This window comes from Dermacentor andersoni, chromosome 4, assembly GCF_023375885.2.
Source record: "Dermacentor andersoni chromosome 4, qqDerAnde1_hic_scaffold, whole genome shotgun sequence".
Lineage (NCBI taxonomy): Eukaryota > Metazoa > Arthropoda > Arachnida > Ixodida > Ixodidae > Dermacentor > Dermacentor andersoni.
The window spans coordinates 43616127-43637200 of NC_092817.1; the positions used below are offsets into that span (position 1 = coordinate 43616127).

General features: G+C 45.8%; 1 protein-coding gene across 1 annotated transcript in view; it reads right to left on the minus strand.

Annotated features, from left to right (window-relative positions):
* The window catches only part of LOC140217227 (uncharacterized), a 35143-nt gene extending 14280 nt beyond the window's left edge, over positions 1–20863 (minus strand). The window contains exon 1 of the mRNA XM_072287599.1: positions 18242–20863. Within this exon, the coding sequence (XP_072143700.1) occupies positions 18242–20863 (2622 nt within the window). The remainder of the gene's footprint in view (positions 1–18241) is intronic.
* Positions 20864–21074: the final 211 nt, after the last annotated feature.

Sequence of the window (21074 nt, forward strand, 5' to 3'; positions counted from 1 at the left end):
GTCTAAGGTGTTCCTGATTCTATTTGCAATTACCTTAGTAAATACTTTGTAGGCAACGGACAGTAAGCTGATCGGTCTATAATTTTTCAAGTCTTTGGCGTCCCCTTTCTTATGGATTAGGATTATGTTAGCGTTCTTCCAAGATTCCGGTACGCTCGAGGTCATGAGGCATTGTGTATACAGGGTGGCCAGTTTTTCTAGAACAATCTGCCCACCGTCCTTCAACAAATCTGCTGTTACCAGATCCTCCCCAGCTGCCTTCCCCCTTTGCATAGCTCCCAAGGCTGTCTTTACTTCTTCCGGCGTTACTTGTGGGATTTCGAATTCCTCTAGACTATTCTCTCTTCCATTATCATCGTGGGTTCCACTCGTGCTGTATAAATCTCTATAGAACTCCTCAGCCAATTGAATTATCTCATCCATATTAGTAATGATATTGCCGGCTTTGTCTCTTAGCGCATACATCTGATTCTTGCCAATTCCTAGTTTCTTCTTCTCTGCTTTTAGGCTTCCTCCGTTCCTGAGAGCTTGTTCAATTCTTTCCATATTGTACTTCCTTATGTCAGCTGTCTTACGCTTGTTGATTAACTTCGAAAGTTCAGCCAGTTCTATTCTAGCTGTAGGGTTAGAGGCTTTCATACATTGGCGTTTCTTGATCAGATCTTTCGTCTCCTGCGATAGCTTACTGGTATCCTGTCTAACAGAGTTACCGCCGACTTCTATTGCACACTCCTTAATGATGCCCACAAGATTGTCGTTCATTGCTTCAACACTAAGGTCCTCTTCCTGAGTTAAAGCCGAATACCTGTTCTGTAGCTTGATCTGGAATTCCTCTATCTTCCCTCTTACCGCTAACTCATTGATCGGCTTCTTATGTACCAGTTTCTTCCGTTCCCTCCCCAAGTCTAGGCTAATTCGAGTTCTTACCATCCTGCGGTCACTGCAGCGCACCTTACCGAGCACGTCCACATCTTGTATGATGCCAGGGTTAGCGCAGAGTATGAAGGCTATTTCATTTCTAGTCTCGCCGTTCGGGCTCCTCCACGTCCACTTTCGGCTATCCCGCTTGCGGAAGAAGGTATTCATTATCCGCATATTATTCTGTTCCGCAAACTCTACTAATAACTCTCCCCTGCTATTCCTAGTGCCTATGCCGTATTCCCCCACTGCCTTGTCTCCAGCCTGCTTCTTGCCTACCTTGGCATTGAGATCGCCCATCAGTATAGTGTATTTTGTTTTCACTCTACCCATCGCCGATTCCACGTCTTCATAGAAGCTTTCGACTTCCTGGTCATCATGACTGGATGTAGGAGCGTAGACCTGTACAACCTTGATTTTGTACCTCTTATTAAACATCAGAACAAGACATGCCACCCTCTCGTTAATGCTATAGAATTCCTGTATGTTACCAGCTATATTCTTATTAATCAGGAATCCGACTCCTAGTTCTCGTCTTTCCGCTAAGCCCCGGTAGCACAGGACGTGCCCGCTTCTGAGCACTGTATATGCTTCTTTTGGCCTCCTAACTTCACTGAGCCCTATTATATCCCATTTACTGCCCTCTAATTCTTCCAATAGCACTGCTAGACTCGCCTCAGTAGATAACGTTCTAGCGTTAAACGTTGCCAGGTTCATATTCCAATGGCGGCCTGTCCGGAGCCAGGGATTCTTAGCACCCTCTGCAGCGTCGCAGGTCTGACCGCCGCCGTGGTCAGTTGCTTCGCAGCTGCTGGGGACTGAGGGCCGGGGTTTGATTGTTGTGTTCATATAGGAGGTTGTGGCCAAGTGCTGCTTCAGGGTGGTCAATCCTGCTCTGGTGAGGGAGTGCGTTACCGGTTCTGGTCACCGGGATCAGGCCACACTCCAGGCCTGTTTATGCAATTTTATCAACACGCGGATTTTTTTTTAATCCGGTGGAAAATTGCGCGGCATCGGGATTCGAACCACGGACCTCTTGCACGCGAGGCGGGTGTTCTACCTCTACGCCACCGCTGCCACTTCATCAAGATATCTTCATCAAGAAACTTCATCAAGATATCGCAGATATCCAACGGGCTTTGACAAATGAGCTTACAAGCATCGCAGTTACAGATTTCCCTGCTTGCTTTCAAAACCTCCATTAACGTTAGCAATTGTGTATAGATAGCCAAGGGGACTACTTTGATAGGAGCTAGGATCATTACTTAGTAAGTGCAAGTGTATATTTTTTACTACCTTTGTCTTGGAACTTTTCTGCCAAAGTATGTTTTCTCCGATAACCGCGACTGAGACACTGCACTACTATTTGTCACGTTTGCTTATAATTCCTTGCGCTACCACACACCTGGCTACTCACCCTTTAACTTCTATTCGGTCGCGAGCCGACCTTCCGTTTCGAGGCTTTGCTTCCCTCCCCCCCCCCCCCCCCAATCGACTAGCCGGCAGAGTACGCTCGTGACGTCATAGCGACAAGGGCTCAAGCACACCAGATTGCCCACCTTCGTCTCTGTGGTTCACAGACACACTAGAAGTGCCGTTACGAGCAGCGCCGTCACGCGATAATACGGCCCTTACCGCATCCTGCGCCAGGTGGCCACTGCCACATATGAAGTGTCTCCAGTGGATGCCACCGTGCCTTCACCTCTAACATAATCCACGTCAGCCGCCTCAAACTTTACCTTTCTGGAACCAGTGAAAAGAAGCACATTTTTTATTGCTGTGGATCATCAATAAGGTGCTTCTTCCGCCGGGGCTAATACCACAGTCTGTAATGTAAGAAGAGAACATGGATGGTGGTCTTGGAGACGACGAAGAAGAATTTGACTATCGCTCTTCTACGCATGCTGTCTCATCAATTAAATTCCATCTGTAAATACAAGAGCGCGTTTTCCGTCCCGTAACAATATTATACATGAAGATAGAATATTGTTCACAGACAAAGAGTGAAGTCACTGTCCACGAGAAAATCTTGTAGTCTTTTGAGAGATGACATCTCTTTGTTGATAAACGACCAGGGTCCAAGAATTTCTCGCACATTTCGCTGGCCGCAAAGAAGCCACTTTACATCCGGTGGCGAGTGCGCAACAGGTGCTGCAGTGTGACTACAGTGTACCTCAAAAGTCAGTTTACCTGCAGCGTCATGGCCTACCATACCAGCATTGCTGGAAATGCACTGCAAATGAACGTGATCTCCAGTAAATGTTGCAAGAGTTCACGTCTTAGTGTTTTTTTTTTTATCATTTTGTTACTAAGGGCAGCATGCACCTAGCGCTCGTCCAGTCTACCTTCTCTTTCTGTGTACGTGTTATTTAAGTCCTCACTGCAAACATTTATGTTAGCTCCAGCAACAGAGTAGCCGGCCTCACCACATTGAGAGCGTATATAGATGCGTTTGTTTACATCTACGACTACAAATATTCACAATGACAGTTTTCTTATAGCGAAGAGTGAGCTCAACATGACATTTCAGCTCTTTAAATTTTCGATGTTATTCTGCGGCAAAAGATTTGCACTTAATTCTGCGATGTAAAAAGCACTTTCCAGAATATCCGCCATTAACGCTTTAATCGGCAACGTAAGTGTTATTCTACATACTTTCTTTATTGGTTTCCTTTTTGCCTTGCTTGCCTCAGATGAGTATTAAGCTGAGTTTTAGAAATATGTGAAAGCAATGCATATATAACATATGCAAACACCGAATCGTTTACGGGTTTGCTAGTTTAAAAGGAGAAAAGCGACAAATTCAAACTTTGGTGACGCCACTATTAAGAACGTAGTTGTACTGACATCACGGCGAACGAAAAAGCCCATCTTTCGCAGTCACTCATGTTGCAATGACATTCTGCTGCCGAGTACGAGGTCACAGGAACAATTACCAGTCACTGTGGCGGCATTCCGATTGCAGCGAAATGTAAGATGCTCGTGTCTCGGGTTTATTTCGCCCGTTAAAGAATCCCTGAAGTGGTCATTATTAATCTGGAGATATTCATTACGGCGTATCTCACAGCAATTGAGTCGCTTTGAGAATCAAAGCGCATCGCTACTCCATCAATCAATGAAACACCTGCCACAAGAATCAGCTGCCAAGGGCGCATGTTAACTCCTGACGTTGGAAAACGCGAGTAACGCCACGTATCCTTAGCTCATCGCAGTCACTCTACGATAACTGTACCATGTCCACACAACTTACATGTGTAAAGTTACTGTACAACCGAGAGTAAATATAGAAGCGGAACTCTTATTAGTGTCCTGGCATTCGCGTCATTAGAACGCTTTCATTGGGTTTAAGATGTTGTTTACCAGAAAGCTCAAAATTAAAGTAATCAGCGATAGGCTATTCACTACAGTTTCAAGTACTTAGTTATAACCTGTACGGTGGAGGTTGATTCTTCTGTTGAATATAGAGAATCGCGCAGCTTCAACGTTTTTTTTTTGTCGCTTAGGGCTATGTACACAAAGACTACCACTACGTGAAAATACGTGGCGATAACAGCTGAAATTCGTCTGAAATTCGCTTCGTCGTTTGAAAGTAGAACTTCTTTATATTTCATCGTAATTATGGGAATTGTAACTAATGTGCTCAAGTAGCAGTCAGGTTAATAAAACGGTTTTTATGTTCAACTAGCCGCTTAACGTTAGGCAAATGTGGACTAAGCACGTCGTATTCGTTTGCTGCAGTCGAGAAGAACTACTTGAATGCCCCAGACCTACAAGTATGCAGACACGCGTTTAATAAGAAGGTACTTGACTACGTCCAAGTAATGTTCACAAATGCTGCCTTAACTTGGCTTCGAGTGAGCACTTTCAAAAAAAAAAAAAAAATCAAAAATGTTTTATTTCCAGAAACCTGTTGGGGGTCCTCCAGGCGAAAAGCTGCGACATACAGCTTGAATGTGCCTGAAGGCCCTCACATGGCAGCAGTACAAATACAAATACAGTATACAATGCAATGGGTTACATTTACAATAATTACAAAGATCACATTTCAAAAATTTCTTTACAAAAATATGCTCTAAGCTGTTTTCGAGTCAAGGTATTTGTCATAACAATTTCTTTCCCAAATTTATTGAACAGTGAAGGTAGCGTGTGCCTTAGCGACTGCATGAGGTAATTTGTACGCCTGTACGGTACTAACCACCTGTTTTTGCTGCGGGTACGCGCATCACTTCTGTCATATTCAAGTCGTGACGTATTTTTTAAAAATATTTGAAACTTTTCGGAGCCAAAGCAGAAAGAATACAGTAGCCTGTATTCGTAAATGTTAGTTACTTGTATTATGTTATAACTTTCAAAAAGTTGCGCAGTAGAATGGCAATAAGGTACATTCGCTACATGTCGAAGTGCTCGTTTTTGAAGTTGAAGAAGCGCATGAAGATTACGTTTCGTGGTGGTAGCCCATACAAGCGCACAATAATTCAGATGTGATTGAAACAAGGCATAATATATGTACAACTTTACTTTCTCTGGGAAAAAATGACGGCAACAGGACAATGCACCTGCGGCAGATGACAATGATTTCATAATTTGTTCAATGTGATATGTCCAGTTCATATCTTCTGACAGCGTCACGCCCAATACTTTGTATTTGGTTACAATCTCAATGGGCGCGCCATCCAACAATAATTCTTCATTTAAATAAGACCGCCTGCCTCTTGCCTTGAACAATATGGCCTTTGATTTCGAGCGATTAATTGTTAGAGCGTTATCACGAGACCAACTCGACAGTGTAGAAAGGATACTGCGAGATCTTTGTAACAGATTATCAAGATCATTGTCAGAGACAAACGGGCTCGTATCGTCAGCGTATAGTACAATGGATGTGTCACTTATTATTTCAGCAATATCGTTTACATAGATATTAAACAAAATCGGGCCTAAAACGCTGCCCTGGGGCACACCTGATTTAATTTCCCTATATGAAGAGCAGTATTTTTCGATAGCAACGCACTGCGTCCGCCCAGACAGATAAGATTGAAAGAGCCGATTTGCCACGCCACGGATACCATATCCTTCTAGTTTACTTATTAAAATTTGATGACTTAAACGATCAAATGCCTTGCTATAATCAACAAATATACCCAACGTTAGTTTGCCCGCATCAATATTATTAATTATTAGTTCTTTTTGGCGTAACAAAGCTGTTTCGGTTGACCTGCCCGAGCGGAATCCATGTTGACAATCAGAAAGAATGTCATTCTTCGCAAAGAAATTGGTAATGCATGCAGAAATCAGTTTTTCTAAACCCTTAGAAAAAGCGGATAAAATGGAAATAGGCCTATAATTCCCCAGGTCATTTCGGTTCCCACCTTTGAAAATAACTGACACCCTTGCTTTCTTCATATTTGTTGGAAAATGTCCAGATTCTATAACAAGGTTAAACACAAATGCGAGATGAACTGCGATGACATCAATTACAAATTTTATAGGTCTGATTTGAATGCCGTCTGCATCAACAGCATTGCTGTTTAAGCCCAAAAATATACGACAAATTTCGGCATCGTCAGTAGGCTCGAGAAAAATGCTGTGCGTACATCTCTTAACAGTAGTACCACTGACCGTGTTATTTGATGATGCCGTCATGTTCACAAAGTGTTCATTGAAACGTTCGGTTAAGAGGATGCCCGAAACCTTTTCATTATTCACGGTTATCTCACCCAAACTGCGATTCACATTCCCCTGTCTGATTGCATCATTGATAATTGCCCAAGTCTTTTCTGGATTTTTTCTCTGCACGGCTGCAAAAAGGCTCTCGTAATAGAGTGCTTTAGCTTTTCGCAGTTCTTTATTTAGTGTATTCCTTAACTTCCTAAATGCAACGAGATCACTTTGCTGACGCATACGCAGAAATTTATTGAACATCCTATTTTTTTTGTTAATCATTCGAACATGCTGTGGTTGCACCCACGGCTTTCTAATGCGTTTTTTTACCTTTCCTGTTTTAAGCGGGAAAGACAAATTGTATAGGCGACTGAATATGGATAGAAATTCATCGTACGCTTGACTAGCATCTTTATTGTTATAAAGAGAAGACCAGTCTGTGCGCAAAGCAAGTGCGCGAAAGTGTTCCATATTTTCGCCTGACAGGCATCTGTAGCTGAACGTGGTATCAGGTAAAGTTCTTTCGTGAATATAAAATGAGCATATTATGAATATCGGACAATGATCACTGATATCATAGCTGATAGTCCCGGCTGTGTATATCTCTGCACCAGCGTTAACAATGAAATTGTCGAGACCTGATTGACAAGATGGTGTCACGCGAGTAGGTGTAATAACGCTGCAGAAACCGGAAGAATTGATCACATTGGTTACTGCACGAGTTGGAGCGCTTTCATCAAGCACGTTAATGTTGAAGTCACCACCAAGAAGCACTTTGTAATTGTGAAAAGTAGCATGCTCTAATAGCTTTTCAGTAAATTCTAAGAAATTAGATATATTACCAGTAGGTGGTCGGTACATCACAACAAACAGGTTATTGTCAGATTTAACGCTTAGCACTTCGTAATGTGGCGTGACGCAGGTGAATTCTTCAAGCACATCACACTGTATGCCACGCTTGACATGCAATGCTACACCGCCCCCACGTTTATCGGTGCGATTAATAAAGAAATGTCTGTAACCATCTATGATCAGCATTTCACTGTGTTCCTGATACCATGTTTCAGAGAACATGATAATGTCAAATGGAAAAGTAAACTCGGCTAGAAACATAGTTACTATGTCGTGCTTATAGGCAAGTGAACGCGCATTCACGTGAAGCGCGGAAAGGTTTTTTGCGTGTGCGGGCAGAGAAATTTCGCTTGGGAAGCTATACTCACGATACATCGTGTAGTCAAAAGAGAGCAAAGTTTAACTTCTTTAGACGCTGCAGTTTAGGCAATCTTTTGAAGGTCAGTCTCTGAGGCAATGTGGACAACACTACTGGCTTCAGTCTTGCGTGCAAGTACTTTACCATTTCGCGTCCAGACAAAGCGCCACTGACATTCGCGCTTTCTTGCTAATGCCAGCGAAAGAAGACGTTTCAAGGTCGGACAGAGGTGCTCATTAATAAATACTCTGGTATCATCAGGAATTCCAACCTGATTGTTTCGCAACCTAGCCTTCCGCGCTTTTTCAAGAACACTGTCCCTCTTCTGTTTGCTCTTAAACTGGACAACTATATTAGATTTTCCAGCTTCTCGGGTGGGCACACGGTGACAGACTTCAATGTCAGAAGAAGTTATGGGCTCAGCCAGCGCATCACCAATTTTCCCAACAAGTTCAGTAACGTGTTCATTGTCCTGTTGCACAAGTCCCTTAATTTCTATATTGGACCTGCGCGAGTATTGCTCTGATTGAACAACCCTCTTCTGAAGTTGTTGAATAACATTTTCATTTTCCATGCACCTAGCACATAACTTTTCGTTCGCCTTTCTCCAGGCTTCCCTATCTTCTGTGGCTTCTCTAAGCTTCTTTTTCATGTCCTCAAATTGATCGCTCATAAATTTAACACTGTCCACGAGAGACTTCATTTCAGCACGAAGTTCTCGGATTTCGCATCGGCTTTCTCTTTCAGCTGTAGATTTGGTCATGTTTTCGCAAATGAACAGTACCAGTGGACAGAAGGTACAATAAATATACAATAGATACACAGCAACACAGAAAGGCAGCAGCGACAGCATAAACTATCTAGTTACAAAGCATGTATAATTTGGACACCAACCTGCAGTACAGGGATCAAGTTTTTAGCGTTGCGCCGATCAGCTGTCACTGCTGCCAAGTGTCGGTCCAGCGAAGGCAGCCGGCTTTTGTACCGCTTGTCCTGATGACGTCCTCAGCGGAAGAACCGTCAAGGAAGTGACGCAAGCAGACCAAGGCTCCTGGTGGTCAGCAAGATTCGCGATATCTGCAGTACAGGGATCAAGTTTTTAGCGTTGCGCCGATCAGCTGTCACTGCTGCCAAGTGTCGGTCCAGCGAAGGCAGCCGGCTTTTGTACCGCTTGTCCTGATGACGTCCTCAGCGGAAGAACCGTCAAGGAAGTGACGCAAGCAGACCAAGGCTCCTGGTGGTCAGCAAGATTCGCGATATCTGCAGTACAGGGATCAAGTTTTTAGCGTTGCGCCGATCAGCTGTCACTGCTGCCAAGTGTCGGTCCAGCGAAGGCAGCCGGCTTTTGTACCGCTTGTTCTGATGACGTCCTCAGCGGAAGGACCGTCAAGGAAGTGACGCAAGCAGACCAAGGCTCCTGGTGGTCAGCAAGATTCGCGATATCTGCAGTACAGGGATCAAGTTTTTAGCGTTGCGCCGATCAGCTGTCACTGCTGCCAAGTGACAGCACTTGCACCCTCAGAAAACTCTTTGAGAGTGATAAGTGATGTTCACCTGCATATACTGAAACAGCAATTCTTTCGTGCGACTAACGGTGCCTCAGGCATACAAACTCATGGCTAAACGAAAACTCGTTCTGTCAGCCTTGCGCGCGAAGTGCAAGGAAAGCTGTCGGCATGTCCCCTAATCCGACAGGCAAGCCTTTCGGCGTGCGGTTCTCCTTGGAACTATTTGTTATTGGATGAGAATGCCGTGCTGCGCTGTCGATTCACCGCGCTGACACGCAAAACCTATCGTCGTGTAATATCGAGTCGGCATTCGAGCACTCTTGCGATTACAGAAGGAGAAGATTCTTTAGAGAGACGCTGTCAGAGCTTCAAGCGTCGTATTTATCAAGTCCTGTCCCTTTACGACCTTCGAGCAGAGAAAACAGCAGCGCATAATTCGTTTACGAAGCACCGTGATCTCATTTGGTGACACTCATTAAGCAGGTGTCGGAGGCAAAAAAAAAACTGGGTCACGTCGGGCTCCTTCGCAGTTAACGCCAACAGCGATAGCACGTCGCCATTTGACAACATGGAGGCCCGCGAGTGGCCCACACGATGAAAAATTCCGTCTTGACAGAGAGTTTTCTCTCACCGCCACGTGAAGAGCGAAGTACCACAGGGCTTGTTCACATAGAGTTTTCTTGCGATTAATGCTCCACGTAGCGTCATTTCTAGGCGTCCACTGCTTGAAGATCGCGTAAGTATAAATTCATTCTAATCCGGCTACGCTTGCACAATTACGTTAAAAATCAGCTTCCGTCGATTGGGGTAAACTGTCACTTCGACTTACAGAGGCAAAAGGTGCAGGTTGGGTTGATTCAGAAATAAAATTCCCATCTATTTTAGAAATAGACAACGTTGTTTATTCCCATAGCAATTTACATAATCGGAAAGATGAAACTTTGCTCTATTTTTCTGCACAATTGCCACGTTTTCCTACGCATCTTTATACACGGTGCTCCAATTTCTGTATCCCAATGTCGCAGAACTCCGCCGCCAACTTGTTGAGGAAGCTTTTCACCTCTTCTTTGACTTGATCACCACTCCGGCAGCGTTGGGCACGCAAATGTTCCTTTAACTTCGGGAACAAGTGATAGTCATAGACGCGAGGTATGAACTGTACGGTGGGTGGGGCATGACACTCCACCCAAAGTTTGTCAAAAGTTCCTGTGTTCGACGGGAGATGTGAGGTCGGACGTTGTCGTGAAGAAGCATTACACCGGCTGCCAGTCGTGCTCGCCGTGGTTCTGGGAACCTCCATATCTGACGGATGCTGAGCCAAGAATGAACGGAGCAGCGAAGCGCGACCGGGGTAAACCGAGAGTTGGGGAACAGCTGCGCGCAGCAGTGTTGCCTGATTTCGCCTCGCACCTTCCCGTGTGGCTGGACCTCTTTGGGAACCTTATTTCTGGATCAACCCTCGTATAATATAACTTTAATTCTCTCACCGCCTTGTGCCCAAAGCGTCCGGTATGGTTGATGCACCTAACTTTTCCAGCGCAGCTCGTAGCGCCGTTCCTGAGGCGAGCGTCGGCGTCGGTGGCGTAACCGAGCGAGTGAGCACAGCGAAAGATGAAAGAGCGAACGCGGAGCGGGGGATGAAGGACGTGAGTCGCGAACAGCAGTGATGTGCGAGCGGGAAACTGGTGTCAGGCGGCCCCATCTGACCGCTCAATGTGGACTCGTACCTGCTTTCAGCCGGACCGCTCGTTGCGTATTATCGTCTGCTCGTGTCAGCTCTCGCTCGAGCTTGTATTGGTTTGCACGGTTTGGTCACGCTCGCGCGTGTTTGGATAGTCAAAATTTGCGATTGTTTCGTACTCTCATTGTATGCGCGAAGCTAATTGTGTAGTACTTTCTGGAAGCCCCGTGGCACTAGCAATTACACTGGAACCATCGACGAGTCATGTATAAAAGCCGACGTGGTTGACCCGCAGATCAGATTTTCGACGATCGCCGACTCTGCGGCATGTATCTCTCAGATTCCTTGTCTAAATATATTGCGTAATGGAAACACTTATAGGGCTTCGCTAAAGTTTCGCATTGTGGAGTATATATAGTAATCGCCGGTGAATTTCTTTTTCTCTCGCGTTATTCAGACGATTCAATTCCTTCCAAATGATCCACCACTCCCGTCATCCTAGTGATAACCTAGGCAAAATGGAACATCATCTCTCATTATCTCGGTTATTATATTGCACAAATAAATCTTTGAGGAGGCATGATGTAGATGAGACAAAGAAAAACGCAAGGACAGGAAAGTTGAAAGAGTCAGCGCACGTTACAACTGACTGCTAATAGAAAGGTTCAAGGGGGAGAGGGAGAGGCATCGTGGTTGATGTGACTGATTGATGCATGGGGTTTACCGTCCCTAAGCAACCCTGGGTCTATGGGAGATACCGTAGAGTGGAGCGTTCCGGATTAGTTTTGACCACCCATGCTCGTTTGACGTGCACCTAAATCTAAGTATTACACGAACGCTCTTGCATTTCGCCCGATCCAAATGCGGCCGTCGCTGCCGAGAATCGCACCCGGGAACTTGTGCTCAGCAGCAGAACGTCATGGCTACTGCGCCACCGTGCCAGTGTGAGTGGTGTGCATGCGAAGCTATAAAAGCACGTGAATGAAGCACTGCCTTTGCTAAAAATAGCCAGTATTCTTTCTTTAATAACCAATTTAGCAAACCTGAATCTCCTCCGGTTAACCTTCTTGCCTCCCCCCCCCCCGTTCTATCTCTCTGTTTTCTACGTGTTTTTATTTTTTATCCCGCTCCCCCAACTGCACCGCCAGTGTTCACCAACAAGCCAAACCGTTGCGTGTGAAGCGCGGGTATGGAATATTGGAAGCCGTCCTCGTAGCATTTCTAGTCCCAAGGTTCACATGAAGGCGCGCGAGGACGACAGGTGCCCCTACGAAATAAATTAAACGATAGATGGTTTTGGAACGCATAGTTCTACGAAATGACCCTAAATATGTGGCAATACGCTCTCCGAAAATGTAGCGAAGAAAAGGAAAAGAATAGCAGGCGCGTTTTGCAGGGGTAATACATAGCAAGAAAGATGAGGAGGTGTCCACCAGTGTGTCTGACTACACAAATAGCACGAGTTTCCAGTATTAATAAGAAATTCAGCTGAGCGGACGAGGGGGTGAAGCGTGGCTTAGTTTTGAAGCCTCCATTTTTGAAACTTCGCACATTAAAGGGCAGCAAAGAGAGGATAGAAAACACGGGAAATTGGTAAATGGCTCTGACCATCCTAAATGCTGTCGTCTGATTTCTTTACACCGCAGGTATTTGTGCGCACTTTCAAGGAAGAAAAGAAGAAAAAGGACACGTGCCTAAATTTTGTCTTTCTACATTTATTTTAAGTACTCGTGCTATAACGATTTTGATCTAACACACACACACACACACACACACACACACACACACACACACACACACACACACACACACACACACACACACACACACACACACACACACACACACACACACACACACACACACACACACACACACACACACACACACACACACACACACACACACACACACACATATATATATATATATATATATATATATATATTTGTGACGGTAAAGACGCATTGTTCCCCGTTACAGAACTTTGGGATTGCTTAAACATTGTATGAAAAGGGATATTTGCAAAGGGATATTGCGAAGTTCCATCTATTTGGCATTGATTAGCTTCAAAGAGTATTAGAACGTGGGAGGACTTTGTGTCGAATATTGATCACGCAGGCCCCAGACCTCAGCCGTAGGCTTAGATGAAGTCCTGGATTCGCTTGACATAAGATCAGTTCTACTTCAAGTTGAACGAGATTAAGGGTCATCGTAGTGGAAATAACAATTCCTGTTTCTCAAAGGACTTGCTATTACAAAAGTTTTCTGGTTCTTGAACAGTAGACGAAGACTTCTTTTTGAATTGCATATTTAAGATGAGAAAATTGCTTCAATGCCAAGAATAGTTGCCGACGCTCCTGCTCTTCTTCCATTGGGAGTGGAAGTGCAGCAAAATTGAACAAGATGGCTCGCACGAAGTCCGGTGCTAGAGAACATTCTTTCTATGGGTATTGCGGGGTGTATGAGTGCTATTGCTCGGAGTTGGAATCTAATTGCGCCTCTATGTTGGCGCGTGCAATACCAACGATTGAGCAGTCATTGAATTGGTTGTTCTTCGTTTAGCTTCGATAGACAGAGAGAGATGGATAAAGTTCTTTAAAGTAAGGCGGAGTGTCCAGCTTGCGTATTATCGCCTACATGCTGCTCTGCAGGGCAGGAGACGAATAGAAAGGCAAGTCACAGAGTTAGCAGGGGAAAAGGCTAAGTGAGCAACGAAGAAAAGAAAAAGTCAAATTGCAGGTCATGTGATCATGTCTGGAGCCCAAGATGGAGGCTGGGTTTCGATACAGGAAATGTAATCTTGACGGCTAATATAAACATGGAAACGAAATAAAATCGATTGTTGATGAGTTTACCAGGGTGCATTAGTGCCTCAACAGCAAGCCCATTGTGTTCAGCTATAAGGGCAAGAAAATCAGCGCTTTGCGATGTATTGATGGGCAGGAGCAGAGAGATGCGACACCAGCATCTGCTGGTTCTGGTGGTTCTTGTAACGATGGTTCTGCTAACGGGCGCTGTGACTGAGCGTTCCCACATGGCCAATACAGCGCGCTCTGGCTATACATATTCTGTATGGTATATTATGCCTGAGTTAAGTGATGCTCTATTCCTATGGCTATTTATTTTCCTGCTTTTTTATATTCCTTATTTTCTTTTGCTTTTTCCCTACTTTGTCGTTGGAATTTACTCCTCACGTTGGGATAGCCGGTCTATCGGTGGCTTTTTCCCGCATCTCATCACTCTATGAACAAACGAGCACTACGTCACACTTGATATTCCATGTGTGGGTATCGGTGGCATAAGAGAGTCAATACTATATCTTTATTATGGAATCGCTTGATTTTAATCGCACTCTTTAATTGAACAGAAAAAGTGCCGTGATAAAGTAAGATGCACCCTTCGGACAGAGCCGAAGGTCGTTATGCAGGTCTCTCAAGGTGCCAACTTCTTTTTAGCTAAAGCGGTTCCTGTCTATAACTAATACTCTTCAACCTGCACCAGTAGTGTGCCACTCCTGCTGCGACGTCAGCACACTGTATACGAGCTAAGGTGGCTGGCCAACAGCATATAAAGCCATGCAAGAACCACACTACAATCCGTCGCGTGGCAGCTGAGTGCGTAAGGCGATGCGCCGCTGAGTACAAGGTGGTGAGTTCGACACCCGACAGCAGCGGCTGCGTTGCAATGGAGGCGAAAATGCAAATATGCGCATGTATATTGAATTAGGCGTACGTTAAGGGAATGACAACACATTTTTATGGTATGAATGTTTCAATACAACGGAAAGCTTACCGGTCAGAGTGTGGAATCATGCAGTGGTAACGCGGAAAGGCGTGGCACGTTTATTTATCACAATTTTTTTTTTTAATCTGCAGTGAGGTTGTAGCCGTTCGCTGGAAACATGCAGGAAACAGTGATATATGAACGTGATAGCGACTAAATGCCGGCTTTGGTGGAAGGCAGAGGCCAGGCGCGATCGTAGCTGCGAGAAAGTATTATTTTGTTTATCAAGCCGATGTTACTGCGATTCAGGTTTCCTGAAACATTCAAATACTTCTGCAATAATGTCTTCGTGGTTTCCTGGCCAACCTTGAACTCTGATCCTTAGCACGTAAAGGGTGTTATGTAGCCAAGCCAAGTCCTCTAAAGTGAAACAATGCTTTTACGCATGACACGCAGTTCAGAGTATTGCCAGGGGCCAAGGGCGATCGTAGCTGCGAGAAAGTATTATTTTGTTTATCAAGCCGATGTTCGGCGATTCAGGTTTAGGGAAAAGTTCAAATACTTCTAGAATAATTTCTTCGTGGTATCTTGTCCAACCTTGAACGCTGGTCATTAACAAGTTAAGGGTGTTATGTAGCCAAGCCATGTCTTCTAAGGTGAAATAACGCTTTTACGCGTGGCACGCAGTTCAGAGTACTGCCAGAGCCATGCGTGCAATTATGATTTCCGAAGCATGTCGTCTCTTGAAGACTTGAGCGAGCGCTGGAACTTAGAATTTTAGCTCGCAATCGTGCTCAGGATCTCGCATGCGTACAGCAGCAGTCACGTGCGCCGCCATGCATTGAGGGAGGCGGACTCCGCTTGCTAGCGAGGATTATTTTACTTCGTAATACGCCCTAAATAAAGAGCAGAAGGCTAATATTATGCGAACTGCAATTTTTATCAATAAGCATGTGGTAATTAACAAGCTGACTTAAGTCCAGTGCATCCGAAGTACCAAGGCTTCACCGCCAGTTCGCGTCCCTAGCTTACTGGTTTTTGATACTTTCTTGACCTTGGGCCCATGGCCTCGTGCGTCTAATATGGGCAAGGCTACAAAGGCGCTGCTGCGTTTTTTGAAATGCATCAGCCTGTATGACCACCTGTGACTAACTCAGCGATGAACGCTTGTCTGTGTAACTGTGCAAAGTGCGGATTTCTCTCTTCCTTCTCCTCTTTCAATCCCCTTTCCCCGTTCCCCAGTGCTGGTTAACCTACAGGGCTCAGCCTGGTTAAACCTACCTTGTCCTTATGACTTCTCCCTCCCTCTCCTCTCTCTCTCTCTCTCTCTCTCTCCTTGCCGATTTAAGATTATATTTTTTACTTAAATTGCAAACAGTTCTATCACTTTTATCAGTATAAAACATGACCATTTCATTTCCGTCAATGTCTCATAACACATTCTGGCCAGTTGTCAGTCCTGTTAAAGAACCCCAGTTGATCAAAATGAACCCGAGCCCCATGTATACGCTGCTCCTTATGACCCACTCTGTATTTTATCGCATTAAAGTTTACAATTTGATTAACAACGCCACAAATGAAGCTCACAATAACGGAAGCACTTCTGTGGCCCGGAAGCGCACGAGGACTCATCCTACGGCCCAACCTTCAATGTTGCAGCCTTCGCCGGGGAAAGACTTGTTTGTTTATGTGGGGTGCAAACGGATGACAGACGTTTGAGTTGCTGTTTAAGTAACGGATGAGGTTGCGAGGATTCTGCTTCCTGGAGAGCATTGTGAATTAAGTTGTCTTTCCTGAGAAACCACCTTTCGTCACTTTTGCCAGGGCACGCTGAGATGCCTCTAAGAAAATAAACATCCACGATCTGGTTTACTTTCATGCAAGCTTTGTTAGAAAAACACACTGCTTGAAACGTTTCTAGGTCCATAAAAATGAAGAAACGAAGTTGCCTAACTGATAAAAAGTAAAAGGAAATCTTATATGGGTGAAACGCTTCAAGGAGTGAAAAAATTTGTAATGAAAAGAAGAATAACGCTACTTGGTTAATTAACATTTATTCTGTAAGTTTTATGAGTTATCATATACAATTTGAACTCTTACAGTTAGCTTACAATTGTCGTTTGTTTGTTTGCTTGAGCTTGAGATCTTCGAGATTATTCGTTAAACGAAAAGGGGTAGCTGGTGTGATGTTATTGGGGCCGGATCACTCCAGGAAAAGGGAGAAGCAGCACGCGAAAGCAAAAACACACATCAGACTTGTATTGACGAACACGACACAGATAACGGCACACACACGTGACAATGTCCCAAAATGCCTCATAGGCGACATGCACTATATCTATGGATCGGTGGATTATGATTAGCCTACAGTTCCGGCGGAAGCGTGTGTCGCCGTGTCCGAGACCTCGTTGAACCGATGCCGGCCAGCGGGGTCGGACAACAGTGTCGGCCGGCGGGTCGGACAGCTGGGTCGCACGGCCGGGACGGTCGGCTGGGTCGGACAGCCGGGTTGGACGGCCGGTCGGACCGCCTCGCGGGGCTCAGGTAGCCGGCCGCAGTCACCAGGTCGCGTCCACAGCTGGCGGGGTAGCCCTGTGGCCGCTCACCAGAACGCTCGAGCGCCCCGGTTCCGGACCGCCAGCTCTCCTGGACCAGTGCCCAGCGGAAGAGCGGGGCGAGGTAACCTCCCAGCGGGCGACAGTGTTGCTTCAGGTGTGGCGTATTGGCACGGTCGGCGATAGCTCCTATGGGCCAGACGCCCAGCGAGGAAGCTGTTTTTCGTCGACCGCCGAACCTCGCGCACTGCTCACGCCACGGGCCACGGGCCACACTCTCTCGCGCCACGCTTTTCGAGGCGCCACTGTCGACGCTCCCAAATCGGCGTCGATGATGATGATGATGGTTCTCTCGCGGGTATTTGCAAAGAGCCGGTGTCCTCTTCGCCCCCGCACGGCGCACTGCCTTCCTATGTTTAAGCTTTCCACTCCCGCGTACCATATATTATGACAATACCCCCCTTTTCGAGAAAGTTGTTTACAACTATTCTAACACATGGACGCGGGATGAAAAAAAATAAAAAGGAAAATTGTCATGTACGTTTGTCCGATTGTTCATATGAGCACACAACACATTGTTCACAGGGCATTGCGCTCAGTTAAATAGCACAGGTCTGTTCGCTTTCAAATAAGACTAAGCTCTTGAGTGGTCGCATTGTCCAATCGCATTTTGTTATATAACATGTGATTATGCGCGACTCAAGTAGTCAGCTCCGACATTGTCACAACCTTTTATATAGTGAACAGTAAAGGAATACTCCTGTAAAATGAGACTCCAACGCAACACTCTGTTGTTGACGTGCTTGGCGGAATTTAAGTACTGTAAGGGTTGGTGATCTGACTGAACAACAAAAGGCTTGCCATATAGGTAAATGTGAAATTTTTGTACAGCCCAAACGAGTGCTAAACATTCCCGTTCAATTGTCGAATACCGGGTTTCTCGAGGTAATAAGTTACGACTAGCGTAAGCAACAGGGTGCAGCACCTGGTCGTCTCCTATTTGGAGCAATACTGCGCCCAGGCTTGTGTTGGACGCGTCCGTGCGCAGCACGAACTCTTTCGAAAGGTTGGGAGCAAGGAGGATGGGAGCCTCACTGAGCTTGCTCTTTAGTGTCGTGAACGCTTCTTCTTGAGTGGGGCCCCACACAACAGTACTGCTTTGCCCTTTCTTTGTAAGGTCCGTCAACGGCTTGGTCAGTTCGGCGTAGTTCGGGATAAACTTCCTGTAGTAGCCGGTCAGGCCAAGAAATGACTGCACTGCTTTCTTGTTGGTAGGACGCTTAGTAGCAAGAATCTTGTCTAGTGTTTTGAGAAGTGGTTCAACTTTAGACTTCCCAATCCGATGACCCAGGAATGTTATGCTGCTCTCTCCTATTTCGCATTTACTTGGCTTGATTGTGAGGTTGGCTTGTTTGATTTTCTCAAAGACTTGTCTGAGGGTATCTATGTGTTCTTGCCATGTATCGGTGGCAACGACAACGTCATCGAAATAATGATGGACGTTCGCCAAGCCTCCCAGTACGGATCTCATGAGGCGCGCAAATACTGCAGGGGCCGTTTTAATACCAAACGGCATGTAGATGAAATGGTAGAGCCCAGATGTGCTGGAGAAAGCAGTTTTTTCTCGACTTTCGGTAGACATGGGTACTTGCCAATATCCCTTAGTGAAGTCAAACTTAGAGAAAAACTTCTTTTGACCCACAAACGCAAGTACTACATCAATACGTGGTATTGGCTCGCAATCCGGGATGAGTATCTTATTTAGTTCCCTGAAGTCGACGCACAGCCGAATAGTGTTGTCCGGTTTCTTTACGACTACAATTGGCGCGTGGTACGGCGACTTTGATCTCTCAACGACACCCATTTTCAACATCTCTTGTACTTCTTTTTCGACAAATTCGTAGCTGTGCCCCTTTCCAGAATTAAACGACTTGCTCACTTTGGCGAAACTATGTTTCAGCGTCGGGTCTTTGCGCTGTTCTTCAATGAGTTGGTCTTTTGTTACGTCACGTAAGACAATTGTTGGAACGCACAAGGGACGAATCTTGCCTTGTGCTTGTTCAATTTTTGCTTCAGCCACGCTCGATACATGGTAATGCTTCCTAGGCGCCTTATTACGCTTCATCCCTATCGACGACGACTCCTCGTTGGGGGCATCGGGGGGTTTCCAGTCAGAGTCTGGATCATATGGTCCTCTGACGCCTGGAAGATTTCCCAGAACAAGGTCGTAGAGGGGCTCGTCCATACATGTCACTGTTAACTTGCCTGAAAAATACGGCGTGTTCACTTGTACGACAGCTTCAGGCAGGTAACTTGTTGAGCCGTCCAAAAGAACAACGTTGTTCGTTCTTCCCGTCATATACATCTCTGGAACGAGTTCTCGTTTGACAATTGCGGTATTACAACCGGTGTCTCGTAGTACACGAACACTTCTTCCCAGCAGCCGGCCTTCCACCACTGGCATCCCGTCGATGAGGAAAGTTACAGCAGTCCCAGGGTTCTTGTCCTCGCTGTCACTTGATTGGCGAGTCTTCTTTCCTGGATGCTTTGATTCTTTCACTGGACGAGTCCGGACTTGTCGAGATTCGGTGAATGCACACGCAGAACTTGGTTTGTTGTCCCCGTACCGAGTTCGGCAATTTTCAGCTGTATGTCCCGTTCTGTCGCACAACTCACACTTCAGCATACGCTTAGGTGGGGCACGGCAGTCAGGAGCCAAATGTCCAAACCGATGACAAAGGGTGCACATAAGTTGCGGTTTCCTGGGAGCTTCAATGTTTTTTCCACCAGAATCCTTTGTGTTATCGGGACCCTTTCCTAGGTTTGTCCAGTTCTGCGCTTCAAGAAAGCGATCCGTCAAGCTAGCCAGTTCGTCAAGGGATTTGCCCTCTCGCTCCTTCAAGAAAATGACTAGCTTTGGCTCACAACAACGCAGAAACTGTTCAGAGATCATGTTATCTCGTAGACCTTCATATGTTTTAGGCACATTAGCCATCTCAATCCAATGGTCAAAATAGGCTGAAATTCTTGCTGCTAACTGTCTTCCCGTTTCGCCCTCTACTGCTCGTGCTTTACGAAACTTTTCTTGGTAGCCTTGAGCCGTGAATTGAAACCTTTGTAGCAAAGCTTTCTTTACCTTCGGGTAATCTAATGAATCGGTGGCAGTCATCCGACCGATCACAGTTAACGCTTCCCCAGTCAGACACATGCTCAAAGCAAGAGCCCATTTTTCTTGTGGCCAGTCCTGCCCTGTTGCTATGCGCTCAAATCGCTGTATATACGCGTGTAAGTCATCGCGTTTCTCGTCGAACAAAGGAAGTAACTTCTGTGGATTGAGGGATGACGAGGAGGTGCTGGGCGCAGTCAAAATTTCAGAAGCCGCTGCCGGTACATTCCGAGCTCCTTCCTGAAGCTGCAGCTTTAGCTGGAGGATCTCACGCTGCCTCTCGTCAGCTAAGCGCGCTAATTCAGCAGCTTCCTTCGCTGCCTCTCGCTCCGCAGCTCTCTCGTCCCTTTGTTTTGCCTGTTCGGCCTCAATCCATCTGCGAAGTTCTGCGCCTGACAATCCTATTTGGAGTCCTATAGCCGTGATTTTCTCTAAATCCATGGTGCCGTCTACTAATGTGTGTCTGCGCTCAAGCGAAACTGCCCCCTTTCACTGTATTTACGAGTGAATCCTGGCAGGCTCGCCAGTTTGTGATGTTATTGGGGCCGGATCACTCCAGGAAAAGGGAGAAGCAGCACGCGAAAGCAAAAACACACATCAGACTTGTATTGACGAACACGACACAGATAACGGCACACACACGTGACAATGT